Raw genomic sequence first — 26,833 nt, 5'->3', positions numbered from 1 at the left:
TTTGATTCAGAAAAACCTGGTTCATTGAATTTGAAAGAAAAAAAGGAATCGGATCGAGAAACCAGTTTTATCGATTTCAAATCGCCCAAAACATTCGGGTTTTTTTTTGGAAAACATGGCTTCTTTGCCCGATCGAGAAAACCAGGTTTTCCAAAAAACTTTACTTTTCAAATCCTGGTTTCTCAATTCTAAAATCAGCATTATTAATCAAGAAATCAGGTTTCTCGGCGAAAAACCCAGCCAGTTTTTTTCTTTTTAACTGTGCAAGGAACTGCTAATAATTAGCCATTTAATAATTTGTATATTGTATATATTTGTATTGTTAATAGTTATGATAAAATAAGACAATAATTATTTTAAAAAAGTATTATCATGTGTCAACTTGCATATTAATTGTCTCGCATTGTCTTACGCGCTACTAGGGTCAAGCATGCCGTAAAACCTTGTTTACAAGCATATAGAGTGTTTTGATGAAAGCTAAATTAATAAAAAAATTATAACATTATGCTGATTATGCAGTTTGAGCAAATATATTACAGATACAAGCATTATACAAACTATTGTAAGACCAGTCTAATGTATTGGCATATTTACGGCTGTTTCGTATTAATTTAGCTTTCATCAAAAACACTCTATATGCTTGTAGACGATGTCATTCTATATGCTTGTAGACGATGTTTTACGGTATTCTGCTCCGCCACGACAAAAGGAACCAACTAACAGTTTGGCGAAATTTAATTATTACCTTAATCTTAGGTTGTTTATTAGGGTAGTGATATTTATATCTTACATGTCCTAGCAAACCTGTATCTCACACAGAAACCAGAAAAATACCTCGCTAAAATTGGGTCATCCTGGAGCCTATCACGGCTCTTAAGTTATCTTAAGTTATTTTGGAGAATAACGTCTTAACCATCCGAAGGTTAGTAAAATAATGTCTTCTACCGAAGACGTTTATAAAGTATACCAAATCAAACTTCATTTTATAGGACGACGAGACGGTCCGATATCAGCATGTCTATTTTCACAATGGTTGAATGAATTGCTTTAATTCCACTCTCTACTTACGAAGTTTCATGTTAGTATTTCAATCCTTTTTGATATGATATGTAAATAAAATACGCTTTTAAGGGCTACATAGAAAACTGCGTGAATAATAAATCAATTAAACCACTTTTGAGACATTGATGCTCAAAATAAAAGTCCGACAAAGAAAACATCTTTTAGACCAAATATTACACAAGGTCAATGAGAACATTATTAACACCGATTCCAAAACCTCCAATTTAAGGCCCGGAGATGAGGTTGTCAGGTTGATCGGATCTTCCTCCTTTTAAATATGGGGATAAAAAAGAGGTTGAGTTGAGCTGGAATTATGAGTTAGAAAGCATGCTTGATCGTGCACGTGGTATTAAATAAGCTCCCCTCATCATACCCAACAAACAACGTTTATTAGTTCATATTACTTTCGCTGATTTTTCGATCAACTCCCGAACTTACTACACTACCTGTGATTACTTTACTCGAAATCGTCATATTCATTCCCGATGTGGATTTTCGTGCCAAGCTATTTCGCTCGGAAAACACAGTAGCCAGCGTGTATAGGTATGGATTTAAAGAAGAATTCACCGGTAATATAAATACAACAGACCACACATAGGCATCTAATGGGATAACTACCGCACCTGTTTGTGATAATATACCCATCATTATAACCGGAAACCAGCACAGAAAATCCGTACCAACTATGGCGGCCATCTTGACGGCCAATTTGATCTCATATTTCGTGGATTCTTTTCGTCCTGCCTGTTTACCTGATCTTAAAGCTGATATGAGAATAAAAATGTAACACATTAAGATTGCCATGAAACAGACTAAATTTAAGCCAAGAAATATTGCGATAGAAAAATACCACGCAGGTTGGGAATCTTTAGCTACGGGTAAATCAAAAGCCAACTGATTGCCGATACCACTAGATTCAATTTTGAAACTCGCTGGTCTTGTTATTAAGGGTAAGCCAATACAGACATCAGATAAATCGTAGAAATCAGAGTCGGGCCCCGCAAAAAGCACTGGCAATAGAGCTACAACAAATGCTAACATCCATAAAACGGCGATTGATATTTTAGACGATTTTGAACGCAATTTTATTTGACTAAAAGGGAATACTACGCTTAAATAACGGTCAACGCTTATCAAAGTAATAAAGAAAACAGAAGCTTCGCTGGCAAGCAGTCCCAAGAATCCAGCAAGTTTACAGATTGGTCCAGTACGCCATTGGTCGGATTTCCGAAAATATTCATCGCCGTAGTAACTATCAGCAGATGCTAAAATGATCATGTAAACACCCATAAGAGAGTCTGACAATGCCAAACTACAAATGAACAACCTTTGTTTGGCGTGAGTTGCAGTCTTAGAGGTTTCCGTCGCTCGTAGGAGTACGACAATGACATTTCCAAATATGGCGCTGAAACCCAGGAACCACATAGATATTCGAAGCAACGAGTTTTGCATAAGGCTGCCACAGTTGAACAATGGCGGCTGTGGTTCCAGTGTTGTACATTCTTTTAGCTGATTGAAGTAACAACACATCGCATGGTCATCGACATATCTGAAGAAAAGAAATATTCATTTTGTAATATGTAATCTGATTATTACAAAATATATATAAATGGTGTTATTTTCCCAACAAAATGTGAGTCAAGGCTTTTTAACGTACCTATCATATGCATTTACGTTTTAAATATTTGCAGCGCATAAGAGGTATCGTGACAAAATTATAACTCGATATGGAAAAACTGTAATGATGTATTCATTTTCCCCGAGCATTTTGATTCGTTGCTCGGTCCAGTACAACGTTATCCACTTGAATTATCAATATTAAAAGAATCCATTAGCAGTTATTTCCAATTAGAATCAAATTAACTGGTCTGCAATGGCACGGGATAACGCTTTCAAAGAACTGATGTAGATGTCACGTAGATGACCATTTCTGATTCAATAAATATTGCAAATCGCGCAGAAAGGATATTATCCATTGGTTAAATAAGAGCTCATTTTCTCCATCCAGTTATAGACGCTGGTTAAGGTTGGTCTTAACTCTGTAATTATGGAAACTTGTGGGTCTCATAACTGCTGACTTGTTGGTCTAAAGTATACAGTAAGCCAAAAAATTAAGGTACCAGTTATGTTCACCTCCTGTATAACCTAAACAAAGACAGATAATGTCATAATTGGAACTTGCAACCAATAGCTGCATCTTTTAGCTCGAATTTAAGACCTCATTCGTTGAAATTGTTCAAGAAATAAAGACATGGCGATCCCAAAACCCAAGGAAGATACCAATAGGGTATATTGCTGATCCATTAATTATCCTTTTCTGGTGCATTGTGGGATTGAAAAGGGGCAAATCGATCGCTAATTTGCTCCCTTTTCAATCCCACAATGCACCAGAAAAGGATAATTAATGGATCAGCAATATACCCTATGTAAAAGTTGCAGTTTCCTTCATTGCATGCCCTATTGATTTGTACACAAAGCGTTCGTGAACAAGAGAACTAGCGCCGCGCTTCCATTGATTAGCACGTTAAAATTAGCGTCGTACTTTCACTGATTAGAACACAAAAGTGCAACTTTTGATTTTGTTTCTTCATTAGGTTTTAGATCACCGTTTCTTTAATTCTCAACCAATTTAAACAAATAAGGTCTTAAATCCGAGCTAAAGAGTATTGACTGCTTGTTTTAATTTTGACATATTTGTCTTTATTTGGGATATTCAGGGGTGAACACAACTGGAACCTTAATTCTTTGGCTTACTGTATAAAGGTATACATATTCAGAATGGCAAACATTTGGCAAAACAGCTAATTATTTAATTTAAAACAAATTTGGACAGCATAAACAAACAAAATGTTCACTAAAATGTTTTAAATTGATTTTCAAGAACTAGATATAAATGTCTAGGAAATGAGAAGTAGAAAGGTTACTGCACTCGCCAGGTTTTTGATGCTGCGATCACTTTAGAAAATATTCTACCAGAGTTGGCAGTTGGTTTCACTGATTTCCCTGCGAGGTGTTGATTTGGGGCTTCGGGTCTCCCCTATTGTGAATCGCTTCAAGGATTTTCCTTTTATCGTACCTGCTGTCCGTTTCCAAAATGGTAACTCCGTCACAGTCAATATTGTGACCGGACTTAGGAAACGTTTTTGTCTCGGAAACGTTTGTGTCTACAGGAAACTTTTTTTTTCTTCAAATTTTTTAATTGTGGCCGACTGTTTTTTTTAAAACAATATACCATTATTTAACATTTTTGGTAAATATTTCTCAAAGTTGGTCAAAATACAATCAATAAATAAAAAACCGTTTCCTCGACTATTCTACCCCGGTTTTTTTTTAAATTATGTATGTTGTCCCAACATTGGATCCAAAATGATTTATTTTGGGAGGGGGTTTTGTCAATTATTTTTCATTCTAAATATGTATACTTTTATATACTCCAAACCAAACCAAACCATAATTCCAGGGTTAAGACCAACCTTAAAGTGAAATGATAATTTTGTGTATGTTCATATTGTTATAATCAAATGCATGGACGCAAAATATTTGAAACCTGCAGGAGTATGAACAATCATTAATATCAAAAGGCTATGTACTTACACGGACTTAAGGGCATATAATCCTCGAAAACCATTAGTATCCACGTCCAAATCTGCAATGTCTGTATTAGATCTCACGAGTACTCTGGAAATCAGAATGGAATTATGAAAATTCGAATGAATTGACAAAGCTTCTATCACATAATTTTGGTTCAATAAATTGCGTAAATTTTGATTAGTTTGAATTGCTCATACATTTTGGTACGTTTACCTATACAGTCGTAGGGCGTGTTTTTTTTTTTATTTCTTACACTCTGTCACTCTCATCTTTTCCCTGTCTTTTGTTATTGTTTTGTTTGTCTTCTTTAAGATGTATGTACAATTAAATCACCGCAATTTCAGCCAGGGGTACCACGATTTAGTAAACACAAGTGCTCAAATTCATCGTGGGCAAAAGTATAATTTGCTACGGGCTCCTGAACTCTCGGTGCCCCTGGATTTCGTCCACCCTGTTCACCCGCTTTACTACGCCCCTGCTGACATTCCGTTGATAAGAACAAAAATAGCGGTAAACCTGGCTTAAAACAGTACTTCCATACTTGCACTTACAATGTACGTAGTTCTGTTAAACCGTAGAAGACATCTGCTTCAAGGTTCAATAATGGGACATCAAATAGAAACCTTAAAAGGGAGAAAATATATTTTTTGGTTATTGCTGTGGCATGTAATTATAGTTTCACCTGATCAGTGTACAATTTTACAATATTTAAGAATAGTCTGTGCTAGTGCTACAGTATGAGAAACTGTTTAGAACACATTGCTGTCCATTAAGACCCATTAGAACTGACTAATGTTCTATTTACCTATACACGCATCAATAAACACAATAAACACAAAATTAAAATTAGACTTAGACGCGATACATAAACGCGTGATATCACGTGATGAATGGCACCAAATTGACATCACGTATATGCCGCGTTTGCTAAATACTTGATTGTAGCAAGAGAAATCAACATTACAAATAATGGGCACATGAAACCGCTTGAAATGTGTACTGTTTGTGGGATTATAGGCGGTAATATGTTAAGCTGGTTCCCCATGTGTATCAGCGTATGGCACTTTGTTTTGTGTCGAAAACTCTCGGTTTCGACATGTTCGGTAAAATTTTAATAAATTTGATAAATGATAAAATAAAAACGATAAAATTACTACAATACTCTACTACTAAGTACTATTTTTCACACTTACAGTTCCTTCAGTTGTGGCAACTCGTGAAAAATGTGACTGGTTAGCACCACCATCTTGTTTTGTGAAAGATCGCTTGATAGATTGAATAGAACCACATTATAGGCGTGAGTGAATAGTAGATTTAATTGCAAAAATATACGTATCCACTCAGCTACTATGTACACTTACAAACATGCAGGTAAATAGCACTTTAAAAGATCTTTTCAACTGCGTGGCCAACAACTTAACAATGGGGCTGCCCACCTAGATGAAAAAAAACTTCACTTGTTCTTTACCTCCCTGCTTACTAATACACACAATCCCACCCCACACCCCCATACGAACGGGACACGAGCACACGCACATACATGAACATATCCAACCCTGCTAATAATTTGGTAACGATATTCTCAAACAGAATCCAAAAACTTTTACTATATCAAAACATGGAAAACGTCTGACAGTCGTTGCATGTCACTGTTCATTCTAATTTACAATATTATTTTAGCAATTTTATCGCCATTTGTACTTACAGTGTCTGAAGACTTTGCAGACCGCTAAATGATGTGGAAACGTCCTTGTTTGTGTCATTTCCATCGAGGATACTATGTATATGAATTCAAATACAAACATATTTATTGCGAGCACGTTGACTACAACAATCTCATAGAAACTTGTAGAACGAATGAAAGACAATTACATAGAGCCGTTTAGCAGTTTTTGGGCGTTTTATGGCGACAGGCAACAAATTCGTACTTAAGTACCATAGGGCAAGACAAAAACAAAAAAGGGAAAGAGCTTGAATCTACATTTTAATGTGAATCTTAGTGAATCAGCGGTTGTTAAGTTTTCAGCCTTATGCGGTTCGCAGGCTACCTACGAATAAACCGCTGTTAGGCGCAATGCGTATGGAACATAGCAACCTCGTATTTTTTACCTAAATATGACTTACGGTTGAACTTGATCTTCACTCATTTCAAGATATTGTATTTTGTTGTGGGATAAATCTCTGGAAAATGGAAAAAGGAAAGAATATTTATTTGTTATATTTCGGGTAGTACAACTATCACTGAACACTGAACACAAAAACTGTTGTTGTTTTTTTAATCTTGCATCATGATTGCAAGCGATTGCTAACGTTTTTTGACATAATTCGGTAATGCTCATTCAAATAAGGTAATGATTGTTTGGTCATTATTAAACTTAATCATGTCAAGGTCAGTATAGGTATCATTTATTTTACCATATTTAAATAAGTACAGTATAATTTAGTTGCAAAAAGACTATCAATAAACATTTGGGCTATAGAATAGGCAATGTGACACAAGGATACTCACAGCCAGAGTAGGTTTGAAAGTCCTGCGAAAGTATGCACTCTAATATTTGTCAGCATGTTTCCTGCGAGTGACCTAGAGGCAATATACATCTTTAATTCATTAAGCATGATGTTATTTAATAAAATGAAAAGATAGATGTTACTTTTTTACAAACCAAGAATAACAATGCTTTTAAGCATTAAAATGTTTATGTTTAAGCAAGCTAAAAAATAGTTGTGTATAAATATACGAACAGAAACAAATTAACAACGGGCATCATCTTACAATATCTCCATGTGGTTAAATGTTTTAAAAGTAGCTGGTTCCAATGAAGACAAATTATTCCCACTTAAAGTTCTGAAAAATAAGAAAATATAATATTTAAATATTTCAAAATAATAAGTAATGATATGAAAAACATGTTAAAAATATGGCAGAATATATTATTGGGTACCAAATTGGAACCTCGTAATTTTTAAAATTCAGATACACTTTTTATTAACGTAAATAGTAAGGTAAGTCTATTCCATACCCTAATATCATAAACAAGCCCTGAGCGACCGTCACCCTTTTCATGTTGCATGTATTAAAGATTGGACACTAAAATCGTAGCCGTGTATATTATGTACCCTCATGTTCATATAAAAAAATCATACCGTACGATCATTACTATCATTCACTAATTTTTCTATCAATCACAATGTGATAGTTTGGTTTGGTACTTACAATGACTCTGTTATTTGTGGTAATTCATTCAAGAGCATGGTCCAGTCTTTGGGACACGATATCTCAAGAATAGACTGAGACAGTCCGTCGTTCTTGTCGTATGACCGATAACCACAAACACACGAAATTGGACATCGCTTTTCATCTAAGTATTAAAGAACAAAAGGCTAGAGAGATTATATATTCCTGTATGACATAACATTACATGTGACAACATAAAGTAGAAAAAGGTGTCAATTAATCATGATCACCTTACCAATATGTAACTCATCATTTAATTTCGCAATGGAACTGAGGCCCTTTTGACGCATAGTCATATGTGATGTGATCAAGAAAAATCAGTCTGAAGTCGGGCATATTCAAGTTTCGGTTTTTTACATGATTGTATTAAACATTTGCAAAGCTACATTTTGCAGGAAACGCTATTGAAATTGAACATTTAGTTCCAAAGATATGAACAGTTGAAGTGTTTCCAAAACAACATGCAACAAAAGAAATTATTGTCTTTGTTTAGCTATATCTTAAAATCAATATATCCGGCTTCCGACTGATTTTGCTTGTTCACATCACATATTACCGTCTATACCTCACTTGGCTGTGACCTTGACTTACCACACTGAATTTCGTCATCTTTCCCAGGACAATGATAATTCCCATCACACACTTGTTGCATCTCGACGCATGATCTCAATGTGACATCTGCAACTACGTCACACAAATACGACCCAGGACAGAATATGTCAGCTGACGGTGAAACACAAAGGTAAGTGCTTTAAAGCCTTAATGTACGATCTTTTTAAATTTTTAGATTTTTCTTTTTTTCTTCCAAAATGATAAAATAGTTTTAATATGTAATCATTATGAAAGTTCCCAATACATTTGGACGCGAAAAACATTGGAAATTTGCAAAGAAACAACATCATAAACTTCACCTCTATCACTCGAAATATCTCGCACTTTTTGGGAGTTCGGACTCAGAGTTAGTCTCCTACGCAGCCAGTTTGGTTACAAATAGGGCGAATTTGACAGTTTACTCATAGATGTAAGTTGGAACATGTGCAAGTATTACAAATATGCCAAAAAATCAGTTTTGAAAAAATATAGGTATATTCTGAAAAAGGATCGTACATTAAGTTTTTAAAGGTTTTGGAGGTGATTACTGGATGCTTGAATAAATAATAAAGAGTACCTCTTGAGAGGTATGAAATTTACTCGGACGTGCATTATTGATCCTTGCTTGCCGTATTACACATTTGCCAATTAGATAATAGTCCGCGAAAAAAGAAAGAAAAATTTAACTTTGATGTCACTAAAATGTGTCATTATATTGCACATACTAACATACAATAACACACAACACCCTGCTTATAGCATTGTGTGGATAGAATTTTAACAGCTTCTGTTTGATAATACTCACTGCAATCTATTTCATCTGCATAATTGACGACACAATCTTTGAAACCATTACATTCAGCACTGATGTCGGTACAGAATCCTTCCCCGCAATCGAAATCAGAAGGTCTACAAATGTATAAAATATACAATCAGTTGATTTAGATTATCCTAGCCGTCTATCGTGTAATCAGCCCGATTCGATGAACTATGGATGTTCCAGGCGCAACGTAATATCTTTGCAAAAAGTAATTTCTAGTTATTGATAAATTCTGTTTTAAACTACTGAATGACCGAGAACATTAAGGCAGATTATTATTTTTAATTGAAACAAAAGTACTGTCAACTCACTTTCTATGTTTGCAACCAGCTTAACCGTTATTGTAAACCCTTGAAAAGATACGAGATCATCTGTAATCATCCCGATCCACACATCAGTATGATTTGCTGTTAGAGTGCGAAGCTTGGTAGTTCCGGTTAAAATTGTTATCACTGATGATTCCAGTAAGGAATCATGGCCATTTCCAAAAGTAAGAAAATCAAAACCGTCCTCAAGATGGAACTCCAAGATATCAACTGCTACTTTGAAGCCATCCAACCCGAATATTTTCCAGACACAGTTGATATTGGGCAAGTAATATCCAGGGTAACTTGGAGAAGACAAATTGGTTTGAGTGTCATGTGATCGCAGATAAATAATAGGGACACCGCACACACCTTTTGAGAGAAAAAAGAAAAAAGAAAACAATTATAAATGTCCCTAGACATGCTAGAATTATAACGAGACATGTATCAGTTCATATTAAAATGTACAAAACGCCTGATACATGCATGTGTAACTATAATATTGTGAACTCCATGTTTTGAAACCGACGAATTTACATTAACCCTAAAACTACGAAGGGGGAACTGTACCACCCCTAACTTTTTTATCCGTCGTTTATACGCCAAACGACATAAGCTAATCGTAGATCCATTCTTTGCGCTTATTTTAGTGATAACTTTTTTACCCAAGCACCTTACCCAGGAGTAGGACCGGCCATCAAAAATTACTATAGAGGTGGGGTTGGTAAATCCCCAATGATTTTCAAATTATTACAAGAGCTACTGACTTTTTACTTCTTTTATTTCCTTTTATATTTAGAAGAAAATTCGGTGAAAATCGCATTTTTGTAGAATTTTTAGCCAAAAATCAATTTTGCCTATACTTTTGTACATAGCCGAAATTTCCCAAATTTGCATGGGTGCCCTCACTCACATAATGACGTCATAGCGACATTATGTGTAGAATGTTTAAAGTTTTAATGAATAGAGGAGACCCATAGCTATGTATACATTGATATCAAATATAACGGTATAAGGCTTATAATTGCAAATAGGGGGAATGTCAACAAAAACACTCTTCGTAGTAGGTGTTACAAAATATGGCTCGGTAGCTCTAGGGTTAAGAGACAAGTGAAAATCATTGAGAGTCGCGCAATAATTTTTCTCATGAAATTTGAATTGAGGAAAAACGTTTGAGAAGCACATAATAATAACGTTGTAATATTTTCAAGATTGAAAGCTTTAATTTTAAATAGTGTACTGATTGCACATTATAATTTTTAAGCATTTTGCATTTTGTCGTAATTGTAGAGAAACTATGTCGATAACTACTCAGATAACATCGCTTTTTTGACCCAAGCTGCTTCTAATCGTGTGGCTGCTGATGGTTTTTCCCAACTGCCATCTTGTTCATGTATGGTCTCAATGTGGTGCAATTGTGGGTTTGATCACAGTGGTTAGATCCATTTGTCATTGCTCTTTTACCATAATTGATTCACTGGTCCACCAATAATTCGTATAATATTTAAGGAACAGTCACGTAAATAGGCCATAGCAAGGTAGGGATGTCCTAATCAATGCACACATTTTCTGGGTATAAAGTTCTCTTGAATTAACTTACCACAATCCTGCTCATCTGATTCATCGGGACATATACTTTGGCCATCACATAGTTGGTTGTCATGTAAACACATTAACCCATAAATATGAACTCCACAAGATAACTCCTTCATTTCACAAGTAGCTATGGCAGAAAATATCAACTTGAACATTAAATAGTGTTACTGTGTAAAGGCTCTTTGTTACTTACTTGCATATAAATATCATAACAGTGGCGTATCTTGCATTGGTAATATTATATATTAGCATGTTTAATCAAAAACATACCTTTCCTGAAACACTAAAACGTCGTGCATACTATACACTCACACGATTAAACCTGTAATTCGATTTTGCGTTAATCCTGATAATATAGACTTTCAATTCAAGTTGATGAACTTTCACTCAATTTTAGTATTTTGTTCAATTTATTTATAGGACACAAACTTACAAAAGGAATTATAAATTACCATTTGTATCCGTTAGACCAATCTGTATATGGAATCCAATGTTTAAATTATTGATTGCAGCAGAGGAGTGGAACTCTATCCAAACTCTCGACTTGTGGACTAAAAGTGCGTGTGGATACAGCGATCCCCAAAGATGCAATAAACGTGAAGTTGAATTAACAGAATCACCAAATCCAATGTTTAGATATTCAAGAGCGCTCTCATACCAGGAACTGATTTTGAACGCTAAGAATTCTATTATTATTCCGCTAGAATCTGGTGCTACTATACTCCATTTGCAATCAACATTAATGTAGGATATATATTTGGAAATCCAGGTGATGTTAATGGAGTCGTTGTGTTATGAGAAAGGTTCACAAATTCATCTCCGCATATATCTGAAAAGCGAAATGAAAGGAAATAATATATGAGCCAGAAATTTGGTAGCAGAAATTATTTCGTTTTGCGAATGTCTCTTTGCGTATAGTCACGTAACTGTAGTACGTGTTTACCATGTAATCGGTACCGTAATTGAGACAAATTACCTATGAATGTCAATAAATGTTACAATAATTGGTATAGGATATGCACTTGTCTTAGTTACATTAATTTAACATCTTCCTTGATCAGATGATCTCCTGATCCAAGGTAATCTGAACTGCCTCTTGCGCTAATCACTTTTTTATTTATAAAAAAATATGAACATGACTACCGTATTGTTTTGTCATTTACGAGACCAACTTTCTTTCCCTTACTACATCCATGTTCATCGGATCCATATTGACACTGAGGATTATTATCACACACTCTTGATTGAAGCAAGCAACCATAACCAGAAGCACACTGGAACTCATGAGGTCCGCATGGAACTGAAAGCAAACAATAATCAAGATTTTGAGAACGGAAATTCTGACAAAATTATTATATAGACCCGTACGATGTGCCTTACAGATTTTGGTAAAATCTTTCTTCGGTGAACTATAATCGTTTCAAACGCTAAAAAGTTAACTCCAAAAAACTCATGGACCAAGTTCAGGTCTGTAAAAATCAAAATCTTACAATAAAATACACAATTTCATGCCTAATTTTAATACCATGATTCAAATAAACACTATGGTTATCTGACATTACTGAAAAATACAATTATTGTTTTGTATTTGACCGAGAAAATTAATTTCAAAACAAAAGGTGTATCTCAGAATTTTTTATTTCCACTATGCATAACAATGAGGGTAGTAGCGTTCTGAGTGGAAAAGCGAAATGAATGCATGCTTAGTGTGCAAAAAAATAGCTTCTCCTCGTTTTTCTGCAAAAGCGATCGAGTATAAATTCAGCTTTAAAAGAAAATGGTTAGACGTTTAAGGAATTATTACATCTTATAGCATTACCGTATTCAGAAGATGATCGCATAATAATGTGGTACCCAAACCAGGCCACTTTCCAATCTGTTATGAATTTCATCCATATTGTTGTTGAATTGAAAGTAACAGACGAAAAACTTCCGATTCCAGAGAGACGAAGTATCTCTGATGCGGACGATATATTATGACCATTGCCGATGATAAAGAAATCTCGATCGATTTCCAGGTGGAATAGGTTGAAAACTAACACGACAAAGTCTCCATTGATAGCAGTAACTAACCATGAGCAGTCTGCGTTCATGCCGTAATACGAAGATAAACCTATTAAATTATTTGATGCTATATGGTAATCTTGATTTGTGATAAATATGTCTCGTCTTCCACATCGTTCTGAAATAAAACAAAAATTACAATTTGTTTTCTTATGATTCATTACATTGGACATAAATTATAAGAATCCTTCAACTTACCTGTGACACCCTACCTACGACAAAATGGCACAACTTGCATTTTCCCAATTTTCAAAAAAAAAAACATGCAAAGCTTCCATCATTTTTGTCCGTACATGTCATAAACACCGATCCCAGTGTTAGATTTTAGTTTGACTTCAAGGGGTTTGAACTTTGCCATTTGATAGTTGTCATATTCTTTACAGGCACCAACAGCCTGTCAGCCAGATATCTCCCGTTCTGAGTAGGTCGTGCTCTTCCTGATGCTCTTTTGAGATGGTAGAAGCAGTTTAGATACCGAAACTTAAATGTGGAATAACAATTGAGGTATAATATAGATTTGAAGTAATACGTGTGATAAAAAATGATCAAAAGCCAATAGTTACCACACACATACTCGTCCGAACTATCGAGACAGTCTGCTACTCCATTGCAAAGTAGGTTTGGTTCTAAACAACCATATCCCTCGGAACAAGTGTACTCATCATCATTGCATATATCTATTACAATAAAGAACACAATATAGCTTCCTGATTTTTCTGGTTTAACTCTAGTATAAAAATTATCTGGCAAAAGGATCAAAATCTTAAAACAATAGAACAGGTTCTCAAGTTCAATCGTTCGGCGACTGAGTGAAAATCAAGCATAAGATGATCAATCGCTCGTCGGTATTTTTATTTAACAGTATGTAAATGAATTTACAAACGTCACTCACAACAATATTGTTCATCGGAGCCATCCATACATTGTGCATAGCCATCACAGAGTAATGACTCATATGGATCCATGCTGGATTGCAGACAACCGTAGCCAGAATGACACATGAATTCATTGCTCCTACATGGTGCTGTCAAAGACACAATGTAGTACACAGGTTAATCACAGAGTGTAGTCTGGTTGGAGTAGAACTAACTCATTTCTACGAGGGGTATTACCGCCATTTCGGTGGAACTGCACAATTGATATAGCCAAATAGATCCGTATGTATGGAACTTATCGTCAGCCTACTGCGCTAATTGCCTAGGTCATTTTTTTGTAATTTTGAGAACAAAGTACAAAATCAGTGGTTCAAGCATGCATTTTAACATATTCACCAATCATTGTGCACACAAGAGCAAGTGATAATGATACAAATTAGAGGGAATAATCCAAAATTATTAGGTTAATACGTAAATGCATGCTTGAACCACATTGTGTACTTTGTTCTCAAAATTACGTAAAATGACTTAGGCAATTGCCGTAGGAGGGTGACGATATATGATTGCGAATACTTACCGAATATTGCACTTGATTCCAACTCAATTTGGAATGCGAAACCTAATCGTTTTAAACTTGAACCTGTATCAAACGTAACCAAAATCATAGAGGAATTAACCACAAGGGAATTTGGTGCCTTATTTCTACTAAGATGCAAAATGGTTGTGTTGCTTGAGTTTTGTAAAATCCCAATGGTGAGAAAGTCTTCATCAAAATCGAGATAGAAACGAATGAATCTGATAATGATGAATGTGACATCGTCGAGGGCAGTAACAAACCAACTGCAGTGTATATAGTTTGCGTATGGATATCGGTAGAAAGGTTGCGATTTCAGTTCGAGAGTAGTATTTGCTGGTATTTGAAGCCGTTCGTCCCCACAGAAATCTAAACCGTTGATAAGATAAAAATAAAGACAAAAAACAATGTGTCATGAGAAAGTAGTTATAAATGTCGAAAAGGAAGTAGCAAAAAAGTACAGACATCTATAATGCTATAAATCCACAAGCTTCATCCCACTTGAGAAATTCACTGGACACTATAGTCACTCTATTATCTTACTAATCCCTCTATTACCCCGACTGCCCATCATTCAGAATCGCGTTCCCTGATTTGTTAAAACACATTACGTGAGAGCCATTTATTCTACAATAATGGGTCAAGCGCCGTAACACAGTCTGCGCATAGCATTACGCCTGTTTTCGCGTACAATATTTCAGCAATACGCGCTGTCACGTATGCATACTCGCTCCACCATAAAATAATTGGGCTAAAAAGAGATATTGTCTCTTTAAATCGCACTTTTGTGGTAATAGGATAGAAATAAACGTGTCCTTCGATAGTAAAAACGTTTAAATAATGGGTTTGGCTGCTACGTATTTACTACCTCGGACACATAATTTGGTTGCAAATGATCTTAATTAAGCTTCATTCAGGGACGTAGCTTTAAATAGGCACAGAATACTAACCAGCCTTTGTCTAGAATAAGAATCGCAGCCCGAGTTCTTGTATTACCGAGACAATATTAATTAGTTAATTTCTTTCAGGGGGAATTTCAAGCTAGCTCAATTATTCTAAGAATAGAAAGACTCCGAACACCATGAACCGGAGTCTATCGCCTTACCAACTTGACTACTTGATTTTCAAGACAAAGTAGCGTGATGCAGTTGACCTAATACGTTACAGATTCCTCGATCAAATTTCGCTTGAAAAGGCGCTAATTACAAGATCTAAATTTGTCTTTTCCACCTTTTGTCCAATCAAATGTGTCTTTTTCATAATGCGTTTTTATGCATATGTTTTTTAATACATACCACATCCATATTCGTCGGATCCGTCAATGCATTGTGATATACCATCACAGAGTAGCGAGGCATCTACACATACGTACGTGGAAAAACAGCGATATTCATGAAGACCACACGATAAATCTATTTAATAGAACAAAAACATGTTCCTCCATCAAAACCCAAAAATTGTATACTATTTCATACCCGAACCAAGATGTTTCTGTTTACCGTGTGCGCATTCAAAGTACAAACATCAAGGAACAATTCTTTTTCTTTTTTCTTTGAGTAATCAGGGGGGCGATCTCCCCCTGCAGGTCACTGTTTCCATTTGAAACGAAAACTGTATCTGAACAGGGTTTCTATGTATTCTCTCTTTCCCGTTTTTCCAGAGGTACTATTTGTACTATTATGTAATACCTTTGTAAGTATTCCTGTTCAAGACACCTGTCACAATAGAATTCTGGCTACACTATTGCCTCGCCCATAAGATTACGATTAGGGTTAGCTTTAGGGTTAGGGACATAGGGTTAGGATTAAGATTAGGTTATGATTAAGGAATATTAAGAAATTAGGGTAGTAGGATTACTATAAAATAAATTTCCTGGGTTGGCGGCACCATTCACAATACAAATATTGAAAGAAAAGCGGGGTTGTTCAAACCTATAATTACTTTGTTTTTTATTTTTAATAAAGACGGTTTTCCATGCACTTTGTTGTGTAGTCAAGAAGACCAAAGACCGAAGTTTAGCGCGACCACGAATGATGATGTGGTGACATCCCGCTATCTCTAAGGTCCGCTATCTCTAAGGTTCGCTATCTCTAAGGTTCGCTATCACTAACGTGTAAAGTCTATGGAGACAGAATCCCGCTATCTCTAATAGAGAAAAAGGTTCGCTATACCTAAAAAAGGTCCGCTACTTCTAAGGTTCGATATCACTAATTTAAAATAAGGTTCGCTAGTTCTAAGGTTCGATATCACTAATTTTAAATAAGGTTCGCTATCACTAATTTAAAATAAGGTTCGCTATCACTAATTTTGAATAAGGTCCGCTATCACTAATTTATTGAAGGTTCGCTATCTCTAAGGTTCGTTATCACTAATTCGAATAAAGGTTCGCTATACCTAAGGTTCGCTATCACTAATTTTAAATAAGGTTCGCTATCCCTAATTAATTAAGGTTCGCTATCTCTAAGGTTCGTTATCACTAATTTCGATTAGGGTTCGCTATACCTAAGGTTCGTTATCACTAATTTTAAATAAGGTCCGCTATCTCTAATTTTAAAAAAAGGTCCGCTAAATGTTAAAAAAGGTCCGCTATCTCTAATTTTAAAAAGGTCCGCTATCTCTAATTTCAAATAAGGTCCGCTATCTCTAATTTTAAATAAGGTCCGCTATCTCTAATTTTAAATAAGGTCCGCTATCTCTAATTTTAAATAAGGTCCGCTATCTCTAATTTCAAATAAGGTCCGCTATCTCTAATTTCAAATAAGGTCCGCTATCTCTAATTTTAAATAGCGCCCGCTATTCCTAATTTTATATAAAGCCCACTATACATCTCTAATTTTCAATAAAGTTCGCTCTTTCTAATTTAAATTAGCCCACTATCTCTGACTTAAAAGTTATTTTAAATAAAGCGGGAAAGGCGCCCTCGAGTTGAATAGTTTATACGGGTGAAAATATACACATAAAGTACACGAACTCTTAAAAAAAAAAAGCCGTTTCTTAAACACACTAAAACTAAATTACAAGATAAAGTAGTCAATAGATAGAGAATTTTGTCATGCATATTTTCATGGCCTGCTACTATAAACTTGATGTGGGAGTTACCACCTGTTGATGGAAGCAGGAGGCTGCGGTCTTCGGATGGCTGGTAAAGCTGCCGATCTGAAGCCTGATGTGTTATTGATGTAACTGCTTTATGGTAGGATGTTCCAAATGACACTGACCAGTGGCGGATTTAAGTTGTCAGCAAGTCAGCAAGTGCTGACAAGGCCCCCTGTTATTTTGGCCAAAGCCCCCCCCCCCTGCTTTTTTTTTGTTGTTGCTTTAATTGTTTTCTGCAAGGTTCAAAGGTCCGGTGGGTAGAATAGTGCTGAATATGCCCGTGCATGCAAGAGGACATTCTATATGCCTGCATTTATGATTCTTTAAAAGTTTCATTAAATTTTGCCCGTTTTGGCCACAGCAAGAGATCAAAAGTCAAGGGCCCTAGCTGCCCATTTTTATTATTCGGGAATACAATTTCTATAGAATCTGGACTACGAATTGGTGCATTACACATTCTCAAAATACAAGTAGGTCATCTAGTATGGGTCCAGGGCCCCCAATGTTAGATATAAGCGTATCATCAAAGCTGGCTCTGAAACTACAAAGGACCCCGTATGTGGACCGTGATGCAGTTAAGCCTGAAGGTCTTTCCCTGAAGTTTCTGGGGCCCAAATGTCAATACAAAGGGCCTGTCGTTTCTTCAAGAAGGTCAAATATTCTAGGTCCCTGGGCCTAAAATGTTTTAAAAAGTAATTTAAAGCAATAACAGTTCATGCATGGTTCAGCACTTGGGCAGTGTACCTTTACATGGGTATACAGCCTGTCTCGAAAAAAATTGTGCAAGTGAAAAGCGCCCTCTATGGCAATTAGAAAATACCGTTGTGTCATGATGCTTACATCAACGTCAAAGGCGCAGTCTTGTCTCTCAAATGCCGTTTGTTCTGTTCAATTTGCTTTTTTAAATCTCGAAATATGTTTAGTTAACAACGAAAGGGTAAAATCAAAATTGTGCCACTTTTACTAGTGAAGAGGGCTGCACATGTAAATCAATGATAGCTGACGTTGATGCGTCTAATGCACTCCCTCTCATTGGGGGTCGTGGATAAGACGCATCAACATCAGCGCGCATGTATTATTTTGTCTAATTTCTCTCCCAACAAGTAATACGCGCTCATTTACCTATAAGTTTGCAATATTTGTTTGTCTTTCAACATGTCTTGAGTGACAAAGAAAACAGTATTTACCATGATAAAATAATTGACATGCATAATGTATTTAATTTTACAGCAGAATGTCAAATATCTATTTCTCTTTTAATTTGTTTGAAGTGGAAAAAGAGAATCATATAATACCTGTATCATGATAAAACAGTAAAAACTATTTTTATTGTTGTATAATTGATGCGTTTTTTTGATTTCACGAAGAAACTCTTGATAAACTTGATGCTAGTATCATTGATTAACATGTACAGTTCTCTTGATCTTCCCTAGTAAAAGTGGCACAATTGGGATTTTACCCTTTCGTTGTTAACTAAACATATCTCGAGATTAAAACAAGCAAATTGAACAGAACAAACGGCATTTGAGAGCTAAGACTATGCCCTTGACGTTGATGTAAGCATTCTGTCACAACGGTACTTTCTAATTGCCATAGAGGGCGCTTTGTACTTGCACCATTATTTTGAGACAGGCTGTATGAGCCTCATAATGTCAAATATTATTGGGTACAGAGCCCAAATGGGCCCAGACCCAGGGTCCCCAAAATGTGCCTCCCTCCCAATTGCCCTGTGCACATTCCTTTTAGACCTAAAACACTATGTTTTGGGCCAAAATAGGGTAAAATTGCATAATTTTGCCCGCGCGTAGCGCGCACTGGCCATATATTATAGCAAAATTCACCTTCATTTTTCCGTGCTTCACCCGCAAATGTCATAGTAAAATCGAAAACAAAATATGCCTGACTCTCTCTAAATTGTTATGCTTCTGCCGCAATCTTATACGTAAATCAAATTAAACTAAGCCACTTGCGTGCATATATGCCTTCCTTACAGTGAGTTTGGGCCCTCCAAATTTGGCCGGGCCCAGCCCCCCCAAAGGCAAATGCCAAAAGTCCTGGATTTAAGATTTTTCCAACCCCATCCCCTAATGTCAAAAAATCACGCGTACCAACGTATTGGCTTCGTATTCCTTGAGATTAGATTATGACCATTAATCTGGGATTTTGCTTGCTTCTTGACTATCAAGCAAAAACAGAAAAGGAAATATTCCTTGTTCTTTAGTACCGTTTAAACACTCACAAATCTGATAAACCCTCGAATTGGGTATAGAATAGTGTGAAATAACATTGGGCCAAACTAATGATCACTATCAAATTTTGTTCTTACTCTCCTCCCGACAACAATTCAGGTACGTTCCTGATTTCAAATCTTTACCATTGGGCCCCAGGATATTTTGCTGACAGGGCCCTTTTCCTTAAATCCGCCTCTGACACTGACCCCAAAGTGACCCCTTTTGTTGGGAAAAAAATCCTTGTTTTCCTTTCCATCACATGTTGTTTGGAAGATATAAATTGCATAAAGGACCCCCTGTTCGGATTTTGATGATATCAATGATATATTTAAAGATGGAAGTAACTCGACGTATGGCCTAAAAATGCGACGACCCCTATTTAGCTACGGGCCCCCGAAGAGACATGAAAGAAAATAAAAAAAAACTATCTCGGGGTCCGACTAAGTAACTCAGAGTTTAGCACCTAAAGTCTGTGGAAAGTTTTTTTTTGGGTGGTATGTACCATTTAAGGAGCATTTCCATGCGTTTTCGTGTCTGTATCTATTTAAAATGCACGTGAAAAAATGCGGACATCCACAAGCGCGTGCATGGACGCCACCAGGTTTTTCGCTGTACGTGCGTTTGCCGGGAATAGGCCTACATTCATTTCCAATTTAATAACAGCTCCGATTTTGGAAGAAGCTAGAAACCTTTTAATATGAGTAAAGAAGGGTTTAAAAATATAGAAAACAATGTTTATTGGTGTTTAAATTACAAAGAGACTTTTCAATGTTATTGTTAGCTGTTTTAACTATTTTTTTGTTGTAATTTAGCGGTTTGAGATGGATGGTCACAAATTTGAGCAATGTTTACGATTATGTGCGCATGAACATACGAGTTCAAAACGTGGTTAGCAGTCAGATGTAGGGTCTAAATACGGGAAAATCTGTCGCTAATTTTCTTAAAAAGTAGGCCTAAACCTAAAAATGTGGTGTCATTTTCAGATATGCGGAATTTTTTTCTGATTTATGATATCAACAATATTATTATAAAGTTGGAGGTAACTCGACTAATGTCCTAAAACGCGACCCCCTATTTAGCACGTAGATTTAGGGAAAAAAGTCTGAAATTAATTGGCAACTTCTGTAGATTAAATTCAGATTTCCGCTCTCCCCATGGTTCATTTAGAATTGGGTAAATGAATCATGAAAGTACTCCGTCCTTCGGAGGGGACGTTAAGCCGTCAGTCCCGTGTGCAGAGAGCCATACCTGTATATGTATTTCGCAGCCAGTTTCGAAAAGAGTAGGGTGTTAACCCCTGACTGTTCCCAACCCGTCCCGGTGTTCAAATGGAACCCAATGGAAATAAGCTTCAATAGAGGCTTTCTTGGGTTATCCAGGGTTGTCAAAAACCCGAACAAATCAAATCAAATAAAAAAATTAGCATAGATTATCGTAGATGGCAGTACACAGCCCACTGTTTTTTGCCAGGCTTATTGACAATAATCGTATGGTATTGCATATCGTATGGATTCCCCATCTCTTTTCCTCTTCTCTCCCTCTTTTTTCTCTTTTTTCCTCTCTCTCTCTCCTTTTTCCCTTCGCCTTCGCTAGGGGGCGGGGCCCAAATAGCGCTAGGGGGCGCAGGGTCTGAGGGGGCGGGGGCCAAATAGGCAATTTTTGTCAGGGGGGCAATTGCCCCACCTGCCTCAGAAAATATTTTCAATAACGTTTTAAAAACGTTTTCATGACCTTTATATAACCCGACATTTAAATGTTATTAAAAGGTTTTGAAAAAAAAAAACATTTCTGTGTTTGCTGGGTTCAAATATTTTAACATAATCTTATTTAAGTATTGACACAATATTTGGCAAAAATGTTTGCAAAAATAGTTTACTATAACATTTTTGGAAACATTTAAAAATATTGTTGTAGTGTGTTTTCATACAAAACGTTTTAAAACGTTATCATGACCTTTATATAACCCGACATTTTTATGTTATTAAAACGTTTTTACCTAAACCAAAAGCCAAAATATAACTTATTTAAAACGTTTTTAAAACGTTTGTGTGTTTGCTGGGATTCTGCCATGTAATATAAACCACACACTTTCCTTTATTAAACCCATTTTTTCTTCAAAAGTCACTCTCTAGCAATGAATGTGTTACAACTGGACTTTTATATACATACTGGATTTCAAGCAATGTGTTACAGGTGGTTCTTTCATACATACTATTTTTCACATGCTCAATAGACACAGAGGGTGAATTTGAGCTGTTCTTTCATACATATGACAGGCCTATGTATAGCAACAATTTCCCATGCTTAACTCAATTTAGCCAACGTATGGACTTGGGTGGGTTTTGTATTCATATATTCAATTGTAGGCCTATACTGGTACGCGACGGTGAACTGATTCAAATCTCTTTCTGGGTTGTTCGGACCGGACCAGTATACGTACTAGCGATCTTGCAAACTTTATCATGTTTATTAAAATAAAATTACTGATCATAGCGAACCTTACAGTAAATTAGAAATAACGGGTCCTATTTTAAATTAGATGGGCCTTATAGCGGGCCTTATTTTTAATTAGAGATAGCGGGCTTTATTTTAAAATAGCGAATTTTATTTTCAATTACAGATATGAAGCGGGCTTTATATAAAATTAGAGTTAGCGAACCCTATTTGGAATTAGAGACAACGAACCTTATTTGAAATTAGTGATAGCGAACCTTATTTAAATTTAGAGATAGCGAACCTTATTTAAAATTAGAGATAGCGAACCTTATTTAAAATTAGATATAGCGAACCTTATTTAAAATTAGAGATAGCGAACCTTATTATAAATTAGAGATAGCGAACCTTGTTTGAAATTAGAGATAGCGAACCTTATTTAAAATTAGTGATAGCGAACCTTAGAGATAGCGAACCTTAGAGATAGCGAACCTTAGAGATAGCGGACCTTATTTGAAATTAGAGATAGCGAACCTTAGGGATACCGGGATTGTTAAAATTAGAGATAGCGGACCTTATTTTAAATTAGTGATAGCGAACCTTAGAGATAGCGAACCTTCAATAAATTAGTGATGGCGGACCTTTTTCAAAATTAGAGATAGCGGACCTTATTTAAAATTAGTGATAACGAACCTTAGGTATAGCGAACCCTAATCGAAATTAGTGATAACGAACCTTAGAGATAGCGGACCTTTTTCGTAATTAGTGATAACGAACCTTAGAGATAGCGAACCTTAGAGATAGCGAACCTTAGAGATAGCGAACCGTAACCAAGCACTCGTGGGCACCTTTTCGAAATACTACAGTAGACTAGGCTCGATATAATATAAACCCGAGATATTATTCAACACATTGAGAAGTAGTTATAAATGTTGAAAAGGAATTGGCCATTGAAGTACATGAAGTAGCTACGTAAACTGAACAGTAATCTATAATGCTATAGACGAATCCAACGAGCCAAGTCATGGTCAGGATTTGGTCGGCCATTACTGGGTCCCCGCAGCACCAAACTGGTGTTGTGACTGCTCAATTGGGTTGATTAAAATCACTTAAAAATCGATGTTAGATTCTATTGTGCTGTAAACTGTCATCATTCTTTTGTCTACGTGTAACACGGGTGATAGAATGCAGTTTAAAACCCCACTCCAAGGCCGCATCATTTCACATTTTAGGTGAGATGGAGCCGACGGGGACCCAGCTATGGCTGCCATTGAGGTGTAGGAATGCGTGAAATTGGATTCGTCTATAAATCCACAAGCATCAACACACTTTTCAGGAATTCGCTGGACACTATGGCACTCTATTGTATTACTAATCACTCTATTACCCCGACTGCCCATTATTCAGAATCGCTCCCTGATTTTTTAAAATACATCATGTGAGAGCCGTTTATTCTACAATAATGGATCAAGCGCCGTGACACAGTCTACGCATTGCATTACGCCTGGATTTGCATACAATATTTCAGCGATACGCGCTGTCACTTACGCGGAGTTAGTTAAGAAGACCAAAGACCAGATGTTTGCGCGACCACGAATCTACACCTGACGATGTGGACAGTTGTGTCAACGCACTCGTAGTCGTGGGTACCTTCTCGATGGACTACCTTACTACAGTAGGCTCGATATAATGTAAACCCGAGAAATTAATCAACACACAATATAGTGTTTCTTTATTGTTAGCTGATGAATGGTTAAAATACAATAGGTTTTCCCCTTCGTTGCAATAACCAAATCGTGTTTTAATACATAAGATACATACATTTACAAACTTGATTACATTGATAATTCATGTCTTCAAATAATATTTTAATAACATTTCATTTTAATAACATGATGAGTTCGTTGTCACATCAGATTTCCTTTAACGCAAAAAGCCACTGGTCCCGCTCCTATTGTTATACTTCGAATGTATAGTAAAGCTCAATAAAAAGTGCCTGGATAATTATGTACAACAGTATCATATATATTTTTGCTTTATAAAACTGGAAACTAAAACAGCATCGGAGCTTTCTAAATGTTTTCGTATTGCATAACAGCACTGTCATTTTCTGTTTCCTGATTTGATTACTAAATGTAACTTCTAATGTTTGGTTGGCAAGTCACACTTTCTTGAGTAGCTAATTATGAGACGCTGGCTCTTATAGTAATTACTTTCTTGTATTCACAACATTCACTTCATCTTCTTCTTAAATCCATCGCTCGCAAAGTACGTTGTTTATGATAAAATATATGTCATGGTTTGTTTTGGCTGATGAAGACAGTCTTCATTGTTCTTTTGATACATTCTTCTGAACAACACAAATCAGCCATTACTGACCACATCACTCAAGAATACCACGTCATTGAATGGGAAGGGGGAAATATTCTTGACAGAGAGACTCAAACGTATTCACCAGAGAACAATAGATAATAGTGGGCACAGGAAGTATAGCCTATACATTAATAAAAACCAATATTGTGTCTTCAAATATTATGATTTCTAAATGACATATTTAAAAAAATTAAACATGACATACTGCAGTTACTGTCCGTTTTCCTATACACAATACACAGTGCTCTTTCCCATTGACGCGTGACCTCTACAAATAGCCCTACGTTAAAAGTATGCGGATATGACTAGTTAACGTCGCTGTGTGAAAAATAACCGGCCAATATTAAAAGTACTCTTCTAAAGTTCTAGAAAATATAGTTTTGTAACATGTCCTAAATTTTTAGCTAATTTAGATGTTTGGATATATTCGTACTTTGGTGTTTTAGTTAATGTTATAGGTAATAGTACATTGCCTAGTTAACGTCGCTGTGTGAAAAATAACCGGCCAATATTAAAAGTACTCTTCTAAAATTCTAGACAATATAGTTTTGTAACATGTCCTAAATTTTTAGCTAATTTAGGTGTTTGGAGAGGGTCGTACTTTTGTGTTTTAGGAAGGATATGTAAACGACAGAAGAAATTATTTCCAAACCGTGTTAAGTCAACAATCATTATGTTGCTCATTTTCAAGAATGCTGGTTTACAAAAAGCACGCCATTGTCTCATTTCGTGAACAAAAGTACACATACCATTGTTTCCTTTCGTTTCCTTTATAATCGGTTACCCAACTGAAGCTATAATACAAACTTTATTGCGATATCGCACATGAAAACAGTCACATGTGCACAGCCAGAGAAGATCCGATTTAATCAGTTGAGCTGTTTCAATGAGTGTTATCTTGGTTTAATAGCTTTTAATGGGGTTAAGTCCTGCAAAGGTCGAGATGAATTCTACTGTAGACATGACTGCATCATGACGTGCTTCATTCGGCTGAGAAATTGAATGTTATCGTTAAAAATAAAACTTATGTTGTCCAACACAAAATAAACACGTTAACAAGGCACCTAATTAAATCGATAGCTGCTGAGCGCTCCAACAACAAAGAGCGGATGGCTGCATTTCTGTATGTTTTATAATAATTACATATTTGGAAGTGGGAAGGCTGGAGTATTGATATCACTTGTTTTGCCATATGTGTAACTAGGAAGGAACTAGGAAGTGCTCTACGCAAAATAAACACCAACATCTCTCATGTGACCTCCTGAAATTAATTTGTTTTTGGCGTGAAATCAAGGTCATATATCGTTTTGTTCTCATCATTTATCGTAAATGTACTTACCTTTAATTTCCGTGACTGTTTCCACTTCAATAAAGAATCCAACGCGTGTTCCACTGTAATCAGAAATAAATTGTATCCACATCGAGTTCCCATCAACGCCTATAGAATTGGGATGGGTGAAATACTTCATGACCGCGATGGTATTATTTTCTGAAATTGCGTCTCCTTTTCCGATTGATAAAAAATCATTTGTGTAAGAAAGACGAAAATTTAATATGCGTACTAGAAAGTGTCCGGTGCCGTTGATTATATTTAAGTGCCAAGCGCAATATTGATTGTTAGGGTAATTCGATGGGTGGAGTGGTGATGTAAAGTATGAAGACGAGCCAAGTTCCATTTGCAACCATTCAAAGCCACACGAATCTGAACATGAACATAATGGAACAAATAATAATAATAATAATTATCTGTCCTTTTCGATATCATGAAACAAGTACACAAACCGTTTAAGGTTTTAGGCATTTTCTTCTGAGACTTTTTTGTAATGATTCAAAAAAGGACAGAAAAATTTGGAACAATTTACACATTTCTTCATGAGGGTTGTACTCGTAGTCCTAATTTTATGTTTCTACATTTTTAGCTGATTCTTTTTAGCGACCATAATACAACTATAATGAAATATGATCAAGTGGAGTTTCATGTTTACGT

At 35.9% G+C, this 26,833-nt stretch overlaps 1 protein-coding gene across 1 annotated transcript; it reads right to left on the bottom strand.

The window, feature by feature from the left end:
• Positions 1 to 510: 510 nt before the first annotated feature.
• On the bottom strand, positions 511 to 9,392 carry LOC140161243 (G-protein coupled receptor GRL101-like). The gene is made up of 11 exons (XM_072184698.1): positions 9,285 to 9,392; positions 8,480 to 8,611; positions 7,868 to 8,012; positions 7,427 to 7,498; positions 7,163 to 7,234; positions 6,778 to 6,834; positions 6,359 to 6,430; positions 5,847 to 5,918; positions 5,205 to 5,276; positions 4,657 to 4,740; positions 511 to 2,611 (listed from the first exon to the last, which is right to left on the bottom strand). Exons 2-11 carry the CDS (start codon positions 8,538 to 8,540, stop codon positions 1,453 to 1,455), a joined length of 1,866 nt encoding a protein of 621 aa, XP_072040799.1. The 5' UTR covers positions 8,541 to 8,611; positions 9,285 to 9,392; the 3' UTR covers positions 511 to 1,452.
• Between the last annotated feature and the right edge of the window lie 17,441 nt (positions 9,393 to 26,833).

The sequence above is a fragment of the Amphiura filiformis genome, chromosome 9 (genome assembly GCF_039555335.1).
Source record: "Amphiura filiformis chromosome 9, Afil_fr2py, whole genome shotgun sequence".
Classification (NCBI taxonomy): Eukaryota; Metazoa; Echinodermata; class Ophiuroidea; order Amphilepidida; family Amphiuridae; genus Amphiura; species Amphiura filiformis.
The sequence above is the reverse complement of the archived record's forward strand: the minus strand, read 5'-3'. Positions and strand labels throughout refer to the sequence as shown.

Excerpts from the sequence above, each read along its gene's own strand:
- LOC140161243 (XM_072184698.1), bottom strand. The coding sequence starts at position 8,540 with ATGCAACAAGTGTGTGATGGGAATTATCATTGTCCTGGGAAAGATGAC. Across the intron at positions 5,919-6,358 it reads CTGCAAAGTCTTCAGACACT|CGATCTTTCACAAAACAAGA; the intron begins GTAAGTACAAAT and ends CAATCTATCAAG. Across the intron at positions 4,741-5,204 it reads TTAACAGAACTACGTACATT|AGTACTCGTGAGATCTAATA; the intron begins GTAAGTGCAAGT and ends TCTGATTTCCAG.